The sequence below is a fragment of the Salmo salar genome, chromosome 12, assembly GCF_965601325.2.
Source record: "Salmo salar chromosome 12, fSalSal1, whole genome shotgun sequence".
Taxonomy (NCBI): domain Eukaryota; kingdom Metazoa; phylum Chordata; class Actinopteri; order Salmoniformes; family Salmonidae; genus Salmo; species Salmo salar.
The window spans coordinates 75,382,490-75,401,068 of record NC_138302.1 but is presented as its reverse complement, the minus strand read 5'-3'; the positions used below and the strand labels follow the sequence as shown (position 1 = coordinate 75,401,068).

At 42.5% G+C, this 18,579-nt stretch overlaps 1 protein-coding gene across 1 annotated transcript in view; it reads right to left on the bottom strand.

Moving 5' to 3' along the window:
• LOC106565907 (4'-phosphopantetheine phosphatase) overlaps positions 1 to 15,111 on the bottom strand; it is a 30,208-nt gene extending 15,097 nt beyond the window's left edge. The window contains exons 1-5 of the mRNA XM_014133593.3: positions 14,972 to 15,111; positions 14,528 to 14,610; positions 13,749 to 13,957; positions 13,438 to 13,621; positions 13,257 to 13,349 (exon numbers count right to left, since the gene is read on the bottom strand). Of these exons, the coding sequence (XP_013989068.1) occupies positions 13,257 to 13,349; positions 13,438 to 13,621; positions 13,749 to 13,957; positions 14,528 to 14,610; positions 14,972 to 15,092 (690 nt within the window). The 5' untranslated portion in view covers positions 15,093 to 15,111. The remainder of the gene's footprint in view (positions 1 to 13,256; positions 13,350 to 13,437; positions 13,622 to 13,748; positions 13,958 to 14,527; positions 14,611 to 14,971) is intronic.
• Between the last annotated feature and the right edge of the window lie 3,468 nt (positions 15,112 to 18,579).

Below are 18,579 nucleotides of genomic sequence, written 5' to 3'. Positions count from 1 at the left end.
GTGACCACAGACCACTTCTCAGTTCCTATGCTTCCTGGCTGATGTTTTGGTCACTTTTGAATGCTGGCAGTGCTTTTACTCTAGTGGTAGCATGAGACAGTCTACAACCCACACAAGTGGCTCAGGTAGTGCAGCTCATCCAGGATGGCACATCAATGCGAGCTGTGGCAAGAAGGTTTGCTGTGTCTGTCAGCGTAGTGTCCAGAGCATGGAGGCGCTACCAGGAGACAGGCCAGTACATCAGGAGACGTGGAGGAGGCCGTAGGAGGGCAACAACCCAGCAGCAGGACCGCTACCGCTGCCTTTGTGCAAGGAGGAGCAGGATGAGCACTGCCAGAGCCCTGCAAAATGACCTCCAGCAGGCCACAAATGTGCATGTGTCTGCTCAAACGGTCAGAAACAGACTCCATGAAGGTGGTATGAGGGCCCGACTTCCACAGGTGGGAGTAGTGCTTACAGCCCAACACCGTGCAGGACGTTTGGAATTTGCCAGAGAACACCAAGATTGGCAAATTCGCCACTGGCGCCCTGTGCTCTTCACAGATGAAAGCAGGTTCAAACTGAGCACATGTGACAGACGTGACAGTCTGGAGACGCCGTGGAGAACGTTCTGCTGCCTGCAACATCCTCCAGCATGACCGGTTTGGCGGTGGGTCAGTCATGGTGTGGGGTGGCATTTCTTTGGGGGGCCTCCATGTGCTCGCCAGAGGTAGCCTGACTGCCATTAGGTACCGAGATGAGATCCTCAGACCCCTTGTGAGACCATATGCTGGTGCGGTTGGCCCTGGGTTCCTCCTAATGCAAGACAATGCTAGACCTCATGTGGCTGGAGTGTGTCAGCAGTTCCTGCAAGAGGAAGGCATTGATGCTATGGACTGGCCCGCCCGTTCCCCAGACCTGAATCCAATTGAGCACATCTGGGACATCATGTCTCGCTCCATCCACCAACGCCACGTTGCACCACAGACTGTCCAGGACTTGGCGGATGCTTTAGTCCAAGTCTGGGAGGAGATCCCTCAGGAGAACGTCCGCCACATCATCAGGAGCATGCCCAGGCGTTGTAGGGAGGTCATACAGGCACGTGGAGGCCACACACACTACTGAGCCTCATTTTGACTTGTTTTAAAAGACATTACATCAAAGTTGGATCCGCCTGTAGTGTGGTTTTCCACTTTAATTTTGAGTGTGACTCCAAATCCAGACCGCCAAGGGTTGATAAATTGGATTTCCATTGATTATTTGTGTGATTTTGTTGTCATCACATTCAACTATGTAAAGAAAAAAGTATTTAATAAGATTTCATTCATTCAGATCTAGGATGTGTTATTTTAGTGTTCCCTTTATTTGTTTGAGCAGTGTATTAAAATGGCATACAAAGAACATACAAAAAAAACAAATGGATAGCATACGATCATAGATTCATTTTAGACTACACAAGCTTAAACAATTACAATGGCAAAGTCACAATAATCACAAGAATGGCTTCAGATCAAAGTCTACATTGAGTCCGAAGGGAGCAAGGTTCTTTAGGTTAAAGATCCAGGCAGCCTCTCGTTTTAACAATAAATTGTCGAGGTCACCCCCTCTCCTAGGGAGGGTGACATGTTCGATGCCAATATAACGCAGAGACGAAATCGAGTGGTTTGCTTCCAAAATGTGGGCCGCAACTGGGTAAGTCAAGTTTTTGCACCCAATGGTGCTACGATGCTCTGAGATACGTACTTTTAATTCACGCTTTGTTTTACCCACATAATTTTTACCACAAGGACAAGTTATAAGATAAATAACTGCCTTAGTGGTGCACGTGATAACACCTTTGATTGGGATCAATTTCCCTGTTTGAGGATGTTTGAAGGATCTACATTTATAAGTGCCATTGCATTGAGCACAGCCATTGAACTTGTAATTTCCATCCAGTAGGGGCGCAAATAGACGTTCAGGAATATCTTGGGGTGGTAAATCAGAGTGTACCAATAGGTCTCTGAGATTTCTGCCCCGCGAGAATACGACCAAGGGAAGGTGTGAAAACACATTACCGAGACTATCATTGGATTTTAGAATGTGCCAATGTTTGTGAACGATTCCCTTAATTTGTTCAGAGCGCTTTGAATAGCGGGTAGTTAGAACGCAAGAATGCGTCTTTTTGCGAGACTGACCTTGAAAAAAGGTCATGTCTCGTTTTATTTTGAATTTTCTCAATGGCAATATTAATCTGATAATTTTTGTACCCCCTCTCCTTGAACTTTCTGTGCGTCTCAGCCATATTTCTGTCAAAATCTGATTGTTTTTTGCAAATTCTTTTGATTTGACAGAATTGGCTGTAGGGCAGACTATTTTTCAAGGGAAGTGGGTGACAACTGTCAGCCCTCAACAATCTGTTACGATCAGTAGGTTTCCTGTAAAGATCAGTGTATAGAACATTATTTTCACACAATATCAAAAGATCAAGAAAACTGATTTGACGTGTATCAGATTGCATAGTAAATCTCAGAACAGGAGTTAAGATAAGCATGGAATGCCTGGAGCTGTTCTGCATCACCCCTCCATAGAACAAAAATATCATCAATATACCGTTTCCAAATAATGATGTTAGGCAAGAAAACATTTTTGAGAGGATTGAAAATAGACTGTTTCTCCATGTAACCCACATACAAATTAGCATAGTTAGGAGCCATGGGGGATCCCATAGCAGTACCCTTCCTCTGAATAAAGAAATCATTTAGAAACATGAAATAGTTATGTGTGAGTACTATTTCAGCCAATGTTATAATGCAGGCACTGGAAGGTAGTTCATTAGGGTCACGTTGCAGAAGAATCCGGAAACTATCATCTGGAAAACCAAACGTTTTTTTTTTCCTTTCAGTGAAATACGGAACCGGTCCGTATTTTTATAAGATAAGTTTAATGCTAGCTAGCAACTTACCTTGGCTTCTTGCTGCCCTCATGTAACAGGTAGTCAGCCTGCCATGCAGGCTCCTCGTGGAGTGCAATGTGAGGCAGGTGGTTAGAGCGTTAGACTAGTAACTAGAAGGTTGCAAAAACGAATCCCCAAATCCCCCCTGAACAAGGCAGTTAACCCCCGTTCCTAGGCCGTCATTGAAAATAAGAATGTGTTCTTAATCTGACTTGCCTAGTTAAATAAAGGTGTAAAAAAAAAAAAGGAAAAAAAAAAAAAAATTAGGCAAATCGACGGCAAAAAATACCGATTACCGATTGTTATGAAAACTTGAAATCGGCCCTAATTAAAATTGGCCATTCCGATTAATCAGTCGACCTCTAGTCAAAATACATATATGTAAATGTGCTAAAAGTTCTATAAACCTGTTTTTCTTTGTCATTATGGGGTATTGTGTGTAGATTGATACATTTTTTTAAATCCATTTTAGAATAAGGCTGTAACGTAACAAAACGTGGAAAAAGTCAATGGGTCTGAATGCACTGTACATGACTTCTCTGTCGAGTGTGATAATGTGATTGGCTCCATTGATATTTGTGTTCATAGGTTGGAAATCAACCTTATAGTTGTCACTAGAGTCTTCAAGCACACCTGTATGAATAAGGCAACAGGTCCTGATGGCATCTCTGCTTTTCTTCTAAAAACATGTGCAGAGGAATTTACTACGGCTTGGTGCCCTATCTTTCAGAGGTCTGTAGAAGAGCTCGACCAATTAAATCGGAATGGCCGATTAATTTCAAGTTTTCATAACAATCGGTAATCGGTATTTTTGGCCACCGATTTGCCAATTTTTTACATTTTATAATATTTTTTAACTAGGCAAGTCAGTTAAGAGCACATTCTTATTTTCAATGACGGCCTAGGAACGGTGGGTTAACTGCCTTGTTCAGGGGCAGAACGACAGATTTTTACCTTGTCAGCTTGGGGATTCAATCTTGCAACCTTACGGTTAACTAGTCCAATGCTCTTACCACCTGCATTACATTGCACTCCATGAGGAGCCTGCCTGTTACGCAAATGCAGTAAGAAGCCACGGTAAGTTGCTAGCTAGCATTAAACTTATCTTATAAAAAACAATCAATCATAATCACTAGTTAACTACACATGGTTGATGATATTACTAGTTTATTTAGCCTGTCCTGCTTTGCATATAATCGATGTGGTGCGCATTCGCGAAAAAGGACTGTCTTTGCATATTTAGCTAAAAGAAATCCAGGTTAACAGGCAATATTAACCAGGTGAAATTGTGTCAGTTCTCTTGCATTCGTTGCACGCAGAATCAGGGTATACACAATCTGTCTCGTTGCGAACTAATTTGCCAGAATTTTACGGAACTATGAAATAACATCGTAGGTTGTGCGATGTAACAGGAATATTTAGACTTATGGATGCCACCCGTTAGATAAAATACGGAACGGTTCCGTATGTCACTGAAAGAAATGTTTGAGATGATAGGTCATTAATATGGTCAAATCCGGAAACTAAGGTTTATTATATTATAGTTAAGTCTATGATTTGATAGAGCAGTCTGACTGAGCGGTGGTAGGCAGCAGCAGGCTCGTAATAGTCAAAGGTATATGGTTTAGAGAGAAATAGTCGACGCGTCATAATTCCTGTAATAACTTGCAGCTGAACTTGAAAGGGGTTCCTTCGTTATTTTACCGTTCATGTCTTCCATAGAGAATGTCTTGATCTACTTCAAATAGGGTCTGTGTTTTGTGCTTAAACTGCCTCGGCGTTTTGATACCCGTGTAAATCTCACTAGGTAACGTTTGTCAACATATTTTCATAAATCCACTCTACAATTTTTTTTTATCTTCGCTTATATTGATCAGAGTTATATCCTATGGATATCTACACAGTTATAAAATTGGCAAGGTGGTGTAAGCCTAAACCAAACAGACCTTATTTTAAGTTAATCTAAAAATATCCTATGGAATAAATGAAGGAACCGCTTTTCAGATTTTGCTAGAAGGTGTCATGGGAATTATGACTCGCACTTTGGTAGTCAATTCTTACCATGCCCATTATTAAAATAGGATTTCCTGCATATAGAAATTACAGTTTTTGTTTTCAGCATTCATCACAGGTAACTTAAACTATTTTTATTATTCAAACAGTTGAGAGCATTTGTCTCCTAAGCAGACTCTTCAGTATCGTTGTCACTTCAGAGCTGTGTGTATATACACACATATTTAAAAAAAAAAATCATAATAATAATAGGCAGATTAAAAAAAATTGGTAGCGGCTTTTTTGGTCCTCCAATAAATCGGTATCGGCGTTGAAAAATCATAATCGGTCGACCTCTATCTACACACACACACACACACACTCAAAAGTTTGGGGTCACTTCTAAATGTCCTCGTTTTTGAAAGAAAAGCAAATGTTTTGTCCATTCAAATTGATTCAAAAATATAGTGTAGACATTGTTAACGTTGTAAATGACTATTGTAGCTGGAAACAGATTTTTTATGGAATATCTACAGGCGTACAGAGGCCCATTATCAGCAACCATCACTCCTGTGTTCCAATGGTATGTTGTGTTAGCTAATCCAAGTTTATCATTTTAGAAAACCCTTTTGCAATTATGTTAGCACAGCTGAAAACTGTTGTTCTGATTAAAACTGGTCTTCTTTAGACTAGTTGAGTACCTGGAGCATCCGCATTTGTGGGTTCGATTTACAGGGTCAAAAATGGCCAGAAACAAAAGGACTTTCTATTCCATGTGAGAAATTGCCAAGAAACTGAAGATCTCGTACAACACTGTGTACTACTCCCTTCATAGAACAGCGCAAACTGGCTCTAAACAGAACGAGGAGTGGGAGATATTTTCTTTCAAAAACAAGGACATTTCTGTGACCCCAAACTTTTGAACGGTAGTGTATATTCTACCTCTTGGTGATGTCATTCAGAAACACACTATCAACTTTCACTGCTATAGAGACGACACACAGCTGTACATTTCGATGAAACATGGTGAAGCACCAAAATTACCTACCCTGGAAGTATGTGTTTCAGACATAAGGAAATGGATGGCGGCAACATTTTAAAACTCAGACAAAACAGAGATACTAGTTCTAGGTCTCAAGAAACAAACAGATCTGCTGTTTGATCTGACATTTCACCTTGATGGTTATAAAGTCGTCTCAAATAAAACTTTAGGAACTCGGCGTTACTCTAGACCCTGATCTCTTTTGACGAACATACATAAAAGTATGTGGACACCCCTTAAAATGTGTGGATTCAGCCATTTCAGCCACACTCATTGCTAACAGGTGTATAAAATTGAGCACACCGCCACGCAATCTCCATAGACAAACATTGACAGTAGAATGGCCTTACTGAAGAGCTCAGTGACTTTTAGCATGGCACCATCATAGGATACCACCTTTCCAACAAATCAGTTCATCAAATATCTGCCCTGCTAGAGCTGCCCGGTCAACTGTAGGTGCTGTTATTGTGAAGAAGAAATGTCTAGGAGCAACAACGTCGCAGCCGCAAAGTGGTAGGCCACACAAGCTCACATAACAGGACCACCAAGTGCTGAGGTGCATAGCATGTAAAAAATAGTCTGCAACCTAGAACAATCTCACTACCAAGTTCCTAACTGCCTCTGGAAGCAACGTCAGCACAAGCAAGAACTGTTCATCGGGAAAGTCATGAATATGGTTTTCCTTGGCCGAGCAACCGCACAAATGCCTAAGATCAGCATGCACAATGTCAAGCGTCGGCTGGAGTGGTGTAAAGTTCGCCGCCAATGGACTCTGGAGCAGTGGAAACATTCTCTGGAGTGTTGAATCACGCTTCACCATCTGCCAGTCCGACGGACGACGCCGGGTTTGGCGGATGCCAGGAGAAAGCTACCTGCCCGAATGCATAGTGCCAACAGTAAAAAGTTTGGTGGAGGAGGAATAATGGTCTGGGGCGGTTCTTCGTATTTCGAGCAAGGCCCCTTAGTTCCAGTGAAGGGACATCTTAACGCTACAGCATACAATGACATTCTAGATGATTTTGTGCTTCCAATTTTGTGGCAACAGTTTGGGGAAGGGCCTTTACTGTTTCAGCATGACAATGCCCCCATGCACAAAGTGAGGTCCATACAGAAATGGTTTGTCGAGATCAGTGTGGATGAACTTGACTGGCCTGCAGACACCTGACCTCAACCCCACCGAATACCCAGACTGTGAGCCAGGCCTAATAGCCCAACATCAGTGCCTGACCTCACTAATGCTTGTGGCTAAACGGAAGCAAGTCCCTTCCCAGAAGTGGAGGCTGTTAAAGCAGGCAAGGGGGGGGGGGGGGGGGGGCAACTCCATCTCTGCCTCCTTGTGTTTCTTGTCTATTTACATTTTGTTCACAAGCTCGGTTGTTTTTCAACGTTAGTTTGAGTCTGCTGCTTCAACTAATAGTCAGATCTCAGACACACATGTGACATGACTCCAGTGACCCTGTTACCATGGTAACCTCTCTACCTTAAACATTTGTCTCTGATATTTTGATTAAAAGACTGGTCACAAAAAATGTAATTAAAATTTAACATACCACATTTCTTGTTTTAGGAACATTACAAAGCATGGGCATTAGATTTCTTTCATTAAAAAAAAAATCTATATATATTTTGACCAACTCCATATTAATGCCCATCATTTTGGAATGAGATGTTTGACGAGCAGGTGTCCACATACTTTTGTCATGTAGTGGAACAAGAACACATTTCAAGAGCAGCCCCCCCCCCCCCCCCATCTTCCTAACACTGCGAAAATCTTAAACTTTTTGTCCAAAAATGCAGAAAAACAAATCCATGCTTTTGTCACATCTAGATTAGACTAATGCAATGCTCTACGGCTAAAGCACTGAGTAAACTTCAGTTAGTGCTAAATACGGCTGCCAGAATCTTGACTAGAAAAGAAACATTTTATCATCATTTACTCCAGGGCTAGCTTCTCTACACTGGCTTCTGTTAAGGCTAGGGCTGATTTCAAGGTTTTACTGCTAATCTTCAAAGCATTAGATGGACTTTCTCCTACCTAGCTCTGCGATTTGGTCCTGCTGTACATACCTACACGTACGCTACGGTCTCAAGACGCAGGCCTCCTTATTATCAATAGAAATTCTAAGCAAACAGCTGGAGGCAGGGCTTTCTCCTATAGAGCTCAAATTTTATGGAATGGTCTTTACTGAAGACTCATCTCTTCAGTAGTTTATTTTATTGAGTGTAATCTGGCCCAGGGGTGCAAAGATGAATGGCCATCCCTGTCTCTGCCTGGCCGGCTCTCCTCTGGGATTCTCTGCCTCAGACCCTATTATTGGGGCGGAGTCACTGGCTTACTAGCGCTCTTCCATGCCATCCCTAGGAGGCTTTTTCGCTAAACTCGACTTGAGTGGGTTGAGTTACTGTCGTGATATTCCTGTCTGTTTTTTCACCCCCTCGGGCTTGTGTAGTGAAGGATCTCTTCGTGGGCTATACTCAGCCTTGTTTCAGGGTAGTAAGCTGATCTCTAGTGATGTGGGGGCTGTACTTTGGCAAACTGGGTGGGGTTATATCCTGCCTGGTTTGCCCTGTCTGGGGGTATAGTCGGACAGGGCCAGTGTCCCCCGACCTCACGTCTCAGCCTCCCGTATCTATGCTGCAATAGTCTATGTGCCGGGGGGCTAAGGTCAGTCTGTCCCATCTGGTGAAATTCTCCTGTCTTATGTGGTGTCCTGTTTGAACTTAAGTGTGTGTGTATAGTTTTTTCTCTTTCTCCCCCCTCTCTCCTCAGCTATAAAAAGCCAACTGACATTTACTCCTGAGGTGCTGACCTGTTGCACCCCCTACAACCACTGATCAGAAAACCAGTTGTATCAGGTGTGACCCCCAGGGCCTAACATTAACTTTTTGGTCCACCAGCCAGTGAGGCAGGTTCAAGATTTTTTTTTACTAGCGCATACACATATATATATAGACATATATACACACACACACACACACACACACACATATATACACTGCTAAAAAAATTATAAAGGGAACACTTAAACAACACATCCTAGATCTGAATGAAAGACAATCTTATTAAATACTTTTTTCTTTACATAGTTGAATGTGCTGACAAAAAATCACACAAAAATAATCAATGGAAATCCAATTTATCAACCCATGGAGGTCTGGATTTGGAGTCACACTCAAAATTAAAGTGGAAAACCACACTACAGGCTGATCCAACTTTGATGTAATGTCCTTAAAACAAGTCAAAATGAGACTCAGTAGTGTGTGTGGCCTCCACGTGCCTGTATGACCTCCCTACAACGCCTGGGCATGCTCCTGATGAGGTGGCGGATGGTCTCCTGAGGGATCTCCTCCCAGACCTGGACTAAAGCATCCGCCAAGTCCTGGACAGTCTGTGGTGCAACGTGGCGTTGGTGGATGGAGCGAGACATGATGTCCCAGATGTGCTCAATTGGATTCAGGTCTGGGGAACGGGCGGGCCAGTCCATAGCATCAATGCCTTCCTCTTGCAGGAACTGCTGACACACTCCAGCCACATGAGGTCTAGCATTGTCTTGCATTAGGAGGAACCCAGGGCCAACCGCACCAGCATATGGTCTCACAAGGGGTCTGAGGATCTCATCTCGGTACCTAATGGCAGTCAGGCTACCTCTGGCGAGCACATGGAGGGCTGTGCGGCCCCCTAAAGAAATGCCACCCCACACCATGACTGACCCACCGCCAAACCGGTCATGCTGGAGGATGTTGCAGGCAGCAGAACGTTCTCCACGGCGTCTCCAGACTCTGTCACGTCTGTCACGTGCTCAGTGTGAACCTGCTTTCATCTGTGAAGAGCACAGGGCGCCAGTGGCGAATTTGCCAATCTTGGTCTTCTCTGGCAAATGCCAAACGTCCTGCACGGTGTTGGGCTGTAAGCACAACCCCCACCTGTGGAAGTCGGGCCCTCATGGAGTGTGTTTCTGACCGTTTGAGCAGACACATGCACATTTGTGGCCTGCTGGAGGTCATTTTGCAGGGCTCTGGCAGTGCTCCTCCTGCTCCTCCTTGCACAAAGGCGGAGGTAGCGGTCCTGCTGCTGGGTTGTTGCCCTCCTACGGCCTCCTCCACGTCTCCTGATGTACTGGCCTGTCTCCTGGTAGCGCCTCCATGCTCTGGACACTACGCTGACAGACACAGCAAAGCTTCTTGCCACAGCTCGCATTGATGTGCCATCCTGGATGAGCTGCACTACCTGAGCCACTTGTGTGGGTTGTAGACTCCGTCTCATGCTACCACTAGAGTGAAAGCACCGCCAGCATTCAAAAGTGACCAAAACATCAGCCAGGAAGCATAGGAACTGAGAAGTGGTCTGTGGTCCCCACCTGCAGAACCACTCCTTTATTGGGGGTGTCTTGCTAATTGCCTATAATTTCCACCTGTTGTCTATTCCATTTGCACAACAGCATGTGACATTTATTGTCAATCAGTGTTGCTTCCTAAGTGGACAGTTTGATTTCACAGAAGTGTGATTGACTTGGAGTTACATTGTGTTGTTTAAGTGTTCCCTTTATTTTTTTGAGCAGTATGTGTGTGTATATATATATATATATATATATATATATATATATATATATAAATAAATAAATAAATAAATAAATAAGCATCTGATGCCCATGCTTTGTAATGTTCCTGAAACAAGAACTGTGGTATGTTAAATTTAATTACATTTTTTGTGACCAGTCTTTTAATAATCAAAATATCAGAGACAAATGTTTAAGGCAGAGAGGTTACCATGGTAACGGGGCCACTGGAGTCATGTCAGATCTGAGATCTGACTATTATTTGAAGCAGCAGACTCAAACTAACGTTGAAAAACAACCGAGCGTGTGAACAAAACAATGTAAATAGACAAGAAACACAAGGACAAAGTCTCACTTTGTAGACTTCAGTAAATTCAACCAAGTTTTATGCCTGCGCTCAGCATCTCCAAAAATCTACAGTATCAGCACTTCACTCAGTGCGCACAGCTCCCCTTCCAGGCAGTGGTGGGATATAGGATGAATACTTATTGTTCAACTAGCAGCTATGAAACAAAACAGCACAAATACTTTGAAAACAGCTACTGCAGCATTTTTCTAACTAACATAAGACAGCTGAACAATTTATCAAATGGGCACCCGGACTATTTACATTGACACCCCCTTTATTTTTTACACTGCTGCTACTCGCGGTTAATCATCTATGCATAGTCACTTTGCGCCTACCTTCAAGTACAAATTTCCACAACTAGCGGTTAGGGCGTTTGCCAGTACCCAAAAGCTTACTGGATCGAATCCCCGAGCTGACATGGTAAAAATCTGTTGTTCTGCCCGAGCAAGGCAGTTAACCCACTGTTCCCCAGGCGACAAAGACGTGGATGTCGATTAAGGCAGCCCCACACCTCTCTGATTCAGAAGGGTTGGGTTAAATGCGGAAGAAACATTTAGTTGTACAACTGACTAGGCATCCCCCTTTCCCTTACCTGTGCCACCACACATTGACTTGGTACCGGTACCCCCTGTATATAGCCTCGTTAATGTTATTTTATTGCTAAAAAATGTTTATTTTTTACTTTAGTTTAGTAAATATTTTCTAAACTTTTTATTGAGCGGCATTGTTGGTTAAGGGCTTGTAACTAAGCATTTCATGGTCAGGTCGCACGTGACAAAAAAAGCATTTTATTAGATTATAATTTTTTTTTACTCATAAAGGTAATGCTCGCACTGTAGAGCCATGCAAATTGACCACCTGCCAACGTGTCTGGTGAAATAGACATTCTTACCCGCCAATACCTAAATCTACCCGCACTTGGCAGGTGTTAATTTTATGCCCTAGTGACCACCATTTGCCTCATGCAGTGTGACATCTCCTTCACACAGAGTTGATCAGGCTGTTGGTTGTGGCCTGCGGAATGTTGTCCCACTACTCTTCAATGGCTGTGCAAAGTTGCTGGATATTAGCATGAACTGGAACATGCTGTCGATCACATCGATCCAGAGGATCCCAAACTTGCTCAATGAGTGACATGTCTGGTGAGTATACAGACCATGGATGAACTGGGACATTTTCAGCTTCCAGGAATTGTGTACAGATTCTTGCGACACGGCCCGTGCACAATCATGCTTAAACATGAGGTGATGGCAGTGGATGAATGGCACTACAATGGGTCTCAGCATCTCAACATATTTACATTTTAGCAATTTAGCAGACGCTCTTATCCAGAGCGACTTACAGTAGTGAGTGAAAACATTTCACACTTTCTCCGTACCAGTCCGAGGGAATCGAACCGACAATCCTGGCATTGCAAGCGCCACTCTCTACCAACTGAGTCACAAGGGACCCCTCAATACGCTATCTCTGTGCATTCAAATTGATATCAATAAAATGCAATTGTGTTCATTGTCCGTAGCTTATGCCTGCCTATACCATAACCCCACTGCCACCATGGGGTACTCTGTTCACAACATTGACATCAGCAAACCGCTCGCCCACACAAAGCCATACACGCTGTCTGCCATCTTCCTGGTACAGTTGAAACTGTGATTCATCCCGTGAAGAGAATTTCATCGTGCCAGTGGCCATCAAAGGTGAAAATTTGCTCACTGAAGTCAGTTATGATGCCAAACTGCAGTCAGGTCAAGACCCTGGTGAGGATGATGAGCACACAGATAAACTTCCCTTAGTTTGTGCAGAAATGCTTTGTTTGTGCAAGCCCACAGTTTCATCAGCTGTCCAGGTGGCTGGTCTCAGACACAGGTATAGAAGCCCGATGTGGAGGTCCTGGGCTGGTAACACGTGGTCTGCGGTTGTGAGGCCGGGAGGACAAATTCTAAAACGAATGAGGCTTATGGTAGAGAAACTAAGATTCAATTCTCTGGCAACAGCTCTACTGGATATTCCTGCAGTCAGCATGCCAATTGCACGCTCTTTCAAAACTTGACACATTTGTGGCATTGTGTAGTGTGACAAAACTGTACATTTTAGAGTGGCCATTTATTGTCCCCAGCACAAGGTGCACATTAATAATGGGCATGCTGTTTGGACATAGACTGCCCATCCAAGACTTTTAAACGCCGAAAATCCCCTGAACCCTATTCAGAACGAGAGCTTGTAAGTACAGAGGGCAGTCTTCCAGTTAATACAAATAAAAAATTTGCAGTAATGTTAATTGGCAAGATATTAGGCAAGAACGAACAGAAAATAAGACTACACATTTCAGTTCATTTGAGTAGCCTGACTATTTAAAAAGAGTATTGCTTGAAGTGTCAGCATGGGGGTGAAGAGGGGTTTTACCTTTGTTTTTGTGAGTAGAGCTCCAAGGCCCCAGAATGTTCCCCCACCTATGGAGCTTCCGCCAACACGCTCAAATGTATCCTCTGATTCAACCTGTTTGGAAATAAATATTGTTTGTTGAATGAATTGGTACATAGGCCACATGTCACACCAGATCTAGATGTGTGTCAGGCAATGGTACCTTAATGATTGACACCCCTGAGCCGATGTTGATGAGCAGGTAAGGGAAGATGTCAGGGTGAGTGTTCTGGAAGCGGAACTCAGAGTCTGCATGCTTAACATAGACAAAAGCCTCGTGGGGGATGTTCCTCAGCACAAAGTTGCAGCCCTTAATCAGGCATGTCATTTCATCCTCCTTGTCCACCCTTGTCAAAACATGAAGCGCAGCTACATTATAATAAGCTCAACCTTATATTGGTCAAGCTGTCTTTAAAAATAAAGCCATTTTAGATTTTAAGAAAATACCTCAAAACATCATATTCCTTTTCTCACCTGAGCTTCAGTTTCTTCTCTATGAGATCTTTGAACTTATGAGCCCCTCCACCGGTGGCTTTGATGACTTTGGTGTCAGTGTTGACGAGGTGGTCTTTGATAAAGTCCAGGCAGGTTTCAATGTAGGCATTTTCAAACTTGATGAAGTGAAGGCGAGCCAAGATCTCCTCCTGCATTGAGATCTCATAGAGGGGGTCATTCTCAGTGTCCTGGTAAAGAGGGACACACAGATAAGGAACCAGTCCAACACTGTAGACCTGAGACCTCCAGGGCAACCTGAGTGGGCTCAGTAAGACTTGTAAGTCTACACATTCACTGTCCCAAGGTACACACCCTTTTGAAGCCCAACATCATGAATCAGTGGCCTATGTCTACCGCAAACCCCACACTCAAGCAATCCCATATTGGCTACTCTTTAATTAACACAAAGTTAGTTAGTTTACTTTTCTGTAGCTACATTCACACACACCTTTATCAGGTTGGCCCATTGGAGACCTAAGACTAAACAGTACAGTGTGCTGAGAGATAAGCACAACTATTCTGGCATGAATCCTCCAGGCTTAAACACTGTAATAACACTCCGCATAGCAGTGCACTTGGGCAGCAAATCACTTTAGCCCCTCAATTGAACACTGACATTTGATGTTATTGTTCCCGAGTAAATAGCTTAAATAGCACACTACACGTTGGACGCAAGCTCTTATTTAGCTATGTCCTCTGCTCCATTGGACCTAACGTTTGTTACTGACAGTGTTCCAAAGTTTATTGACACCACATACCTTTGCAGTATGGTCGAATGACCGTACTTTCGCTACTTTGTGTTGAACAGTGGAGTAATAGGCGAGTTTCGTCAGAGAGCCACCTGTGGGAGGAAAACAAGGTTTGTGCAGTCTCACGTGAGATAGATAATTCCATCAGTCAACTATTGACAACTCACCGGTCAAATTAGCTGGTTTAGTTAGCTAGTTAGCCACTTGAGAAGCCTGTAGCTATCTAGCCCATAAACAAACGCTAATTAGCCAGCTAACATTTATGTGGCAAGCCAGTGGCACGAAGGTAACTTCGCAGCTACCGGTTGCTAACTACGGTACTTAAATCAGCTAGTTTAGCTAGCCAGCCACACATCGTTGCTTGCTAGCCTCTCGTGTGCCTGCTGTGTTGTCAAAGTAACAAGACAAGTGAATATATTCAAGTAGCGATATAAATATTAACTTAGTGTATACCTATGTCTATTGCGAACCTCTTTGCATTTTCCAAATTCCTGAAGATCTCATTGGGTGGAAGAGTTATGCTTTTATCCATGCTGTGACTACTCCTGTCTACTCTCTCACTTTCCGCCGCCATCTTGTGTTGCGCAATGACGTTCAGGTACAAACAAATTATAATCCCTCAATGGAAAAATCTCTGGGGCGTTCAGGAGGACGCCACGTTTTGGAACGTTCAGACATGTAGAACAATGAATCACATTGGTTCTATTCATGGAATTTCTATCTGCAACGTTCGATAACGTTTGGCAACTGAACATGGCCCTGGATTTCTGTGATAATGTGGTAGGTAATCTCTGGTTTTCTGTGATATTTTCTGTAAACCTACATACATACACATAGGTGAACATTTGGTAAAGCACGAAGCTATTCGCCACACATTTGATGTGCAACTAAAATCAATATCATATCGTCATAAACCTCCTGCATGTCATGCTGAAGTGATGGGAATATTTTCATAACAAAATTGTAATTTGCAAGCATTTAACGTTTAGGCCTACGCCTACACAATTATTGAACTGAAATGTAAACTATCATAGTAATTATAAGAAAAAGTAAATAAAGAACAAGAAAAAAAGTATTTCATTTGATTGTTTTTTGAATTTATTAAAATCGTCTCAATGAGACACTGTGCAAAGTGATTATACATCACAAACAGAACTTGGAAAACTCTCCAAGACATACTCTAACAGAGTATGGGCTGCCAGGTGGAGTATGAGGATATTGCCTACATTTACTGTCTTTACAAAAGACACACCGGATTGTTGAAAATAAACAAGAGTTTTGAGAAAGTTTTTCTTCAATCTGCAATAGACACATTCAAGTAATGTATTATAATTTACACACAAAACATTATAAAGCAAAATTGACAAGTTTGATCTTAAAACAGATCAGTTATTGCTTATCACAGAGAGTGATGATTACAGGTATAATAGGCTACCCAGTTTAGGTAAATCATCCTCACAGGAATAATGATGCTGTAGTTTAGGTCCATTATTATCAAATGGATAACTGATACATGCTTCATATAAGATGCTCAATATGATGTTAATCTTTATCAATACACAAATGTAGTGGAAACAATTGCTTATTCTCTAAGTGTTGACCTTAAAACAGATCATTAGACAATCACAAAAATATTGATAATTTTAGGTAAAAGTCCTCTTAGAAGACTGTTAAAGTTGAATAAACACATAATCAATGTATTCAACACATATTTCACAAAACATAAAGGTTATTATGATGTCAATTATACAATACCATCACACAACAAAAATCTAATTTTCATGGACAATTGTCTTAGAATAATATAATGATAATATATGCCATTTAGCAGTACAACTTCTTGAGTACATTTTTTTAAGGTACATTTTGAGTACAACTGAAATGAACAGTCTCAATCACAGCAAGACTTTAAAAAACTCCTGAATAAGGAGATAGAGAATGTATCTTCCTATTGTCATTACTGTCCATGACAAATATGGCATTAATATAGACCAACATGGTCCATTGTGTTTGTCTCAGAGTGGAACTCCAGTCTGTAAGACTCTACCAGGGCCTCCAGAGGGCGATGTTAACTGGACTCTTCTCCTTACTGATGTTGTGCTCGGTTGGGGAGCTCAATTTAGGCAGGTCACTCTCCCTCCGATTATTATCAGAGGATGGCTGCAGGCTCTGGAAGTGGCTCAGCAGTCTTCTCTGGGACAGTGTCTTCACCTCATCCTTGGACAGGACATGCACAATCTGAATTGCACATCTGGAGTAACCCAGATTGACAGGTGCTGAGTAGAAGTAGGCGCTCACTGGCTGGTACTGTTGCTGTCGTTTCAGGAAGCTAACTGTCATCTCCAGGATGTCGGCTTTCTCCAGCTTGGAGTCAGGCTGCTAATTGAGGATCTCTGGACCCAGGAGAGACATGAGCTGCTGAACGCTGCTGTTGATACTATCTCCACCACTGGCTTTCTTAGCTGTAAGAAGAGGAGAGTCATTAATAACATTGCTCAGCAATATGGCATTATTGAAATAAATAATAATCAAATCAAATTGAATAATGGTCCTTGAATTTGAATCTTTAGAGTGGATCATAGCGAATGGATGATCATAGAGAAGACTGCTGAGCCACTTCCAGAGCCTGCAGCCATTCTCTGATAATAATCGGAGGGAGAGTGACCTGCCTAAATTGAGCTCCCCAACCTAGCACAACATCAGTAAAGAGAAGAGTCCAGTTAACATCGCCCTCTGGAGGCCCTGGTAGAGTCTTACAGACTGGAGTTCCACTCTGAGACAAACACAATGGACCATGTTGGACCATAGTGACTGTAGGTGCCATGGCTTGATCTCTGTGCTGTATAGGTCTCTGTGTAGAGAGAATCTGATTTCTACTGGCTTCATCTCTCCTTTGAGATTGTTGGAGTTTTTCACAGTCTGTAGCGCTGTGTGAATCTGGGAAAGTGGTGACCCTCAGATCTGTTGCCTGATGTTGGGATTGTTGTGGAAAGTCTTACACAGGGACAGTCAAAGTCAATCTTAAATGAATAATTGTTTATTTGTCAGAGCGCTGGAGAGGTTTTGACTCTATTGACATGTGTACTATGGTGCATTGAGTTGGTTGGAACATCTCCAGCGCGCTGATAATAAACGATGATTCATTTAAGATTGACTTTGAGTGTCCCTGTGTAAAAATTTCCACAACAATTTGCCGTCAATGAACAGCATGATGGATTCTGCCTGCGGAGCTTTCCAGTGGGGGTCTGCGAGGAAAACCGGTGGCGCATTTTATGAAGCATGAGGGAAATTCCTGTCTGAACATATCACAACGAGGACCCGCCCAGAACAGACCCTTACTGTGAGCTGCCCAGGAGGAGGCACATCATCCACCAACAATTGAGGGACAGCAACTGATTTCCGTTAGTCAATTTAAATGAATCTGTATAAAAAAAAATGATTACAAAAATAAATAAACAATTTGCAGATTTACTAAAGGGCCACGGGGGACCGGTAATTCCCCTTTTGGTACATATGACTCACATCGTGATTCATGAGTCCCAAAAAAACAGCAACAATGCCTGTTAAATCAAAAATAAACAAATTACAATAAATCAAATTGGGAATAGTAAACATTGGGTTTTTCAGTACATTTCTTCTAATCAAGAGAATTTACATGTGTGCAACCAAAACTCTGACAATAGAAATTTCATTTTTGTACAGCATCTTTTCCAACCTATGAAAACCCCCACTAAAACCAAATAAAAAGAACCCACACCATAAATCAGTATTAACACCACTAACAAATATTAATTAACAGGTGGGTTGTGTGTGGGTGCTGGCGTGTGTTCTCAAAAATCATAGGGTTAACACAAACAAAATGGCCAGGCCTTGCTTAATTTGGGAGATCCCTTAACAGCTGGATCCGGGTACTTTAACTGCTCTCCCAAGGCACCTGCCTCAGGAAGCCTTTCAAAGGGAGAGATACAGAATCACTGATAAACATGAAAAAAAACTTGGTATTGGACATTTCATCAGTCCTGGAAGAAAGAAAATAAACACAATCGAGTTTACTGCATCTT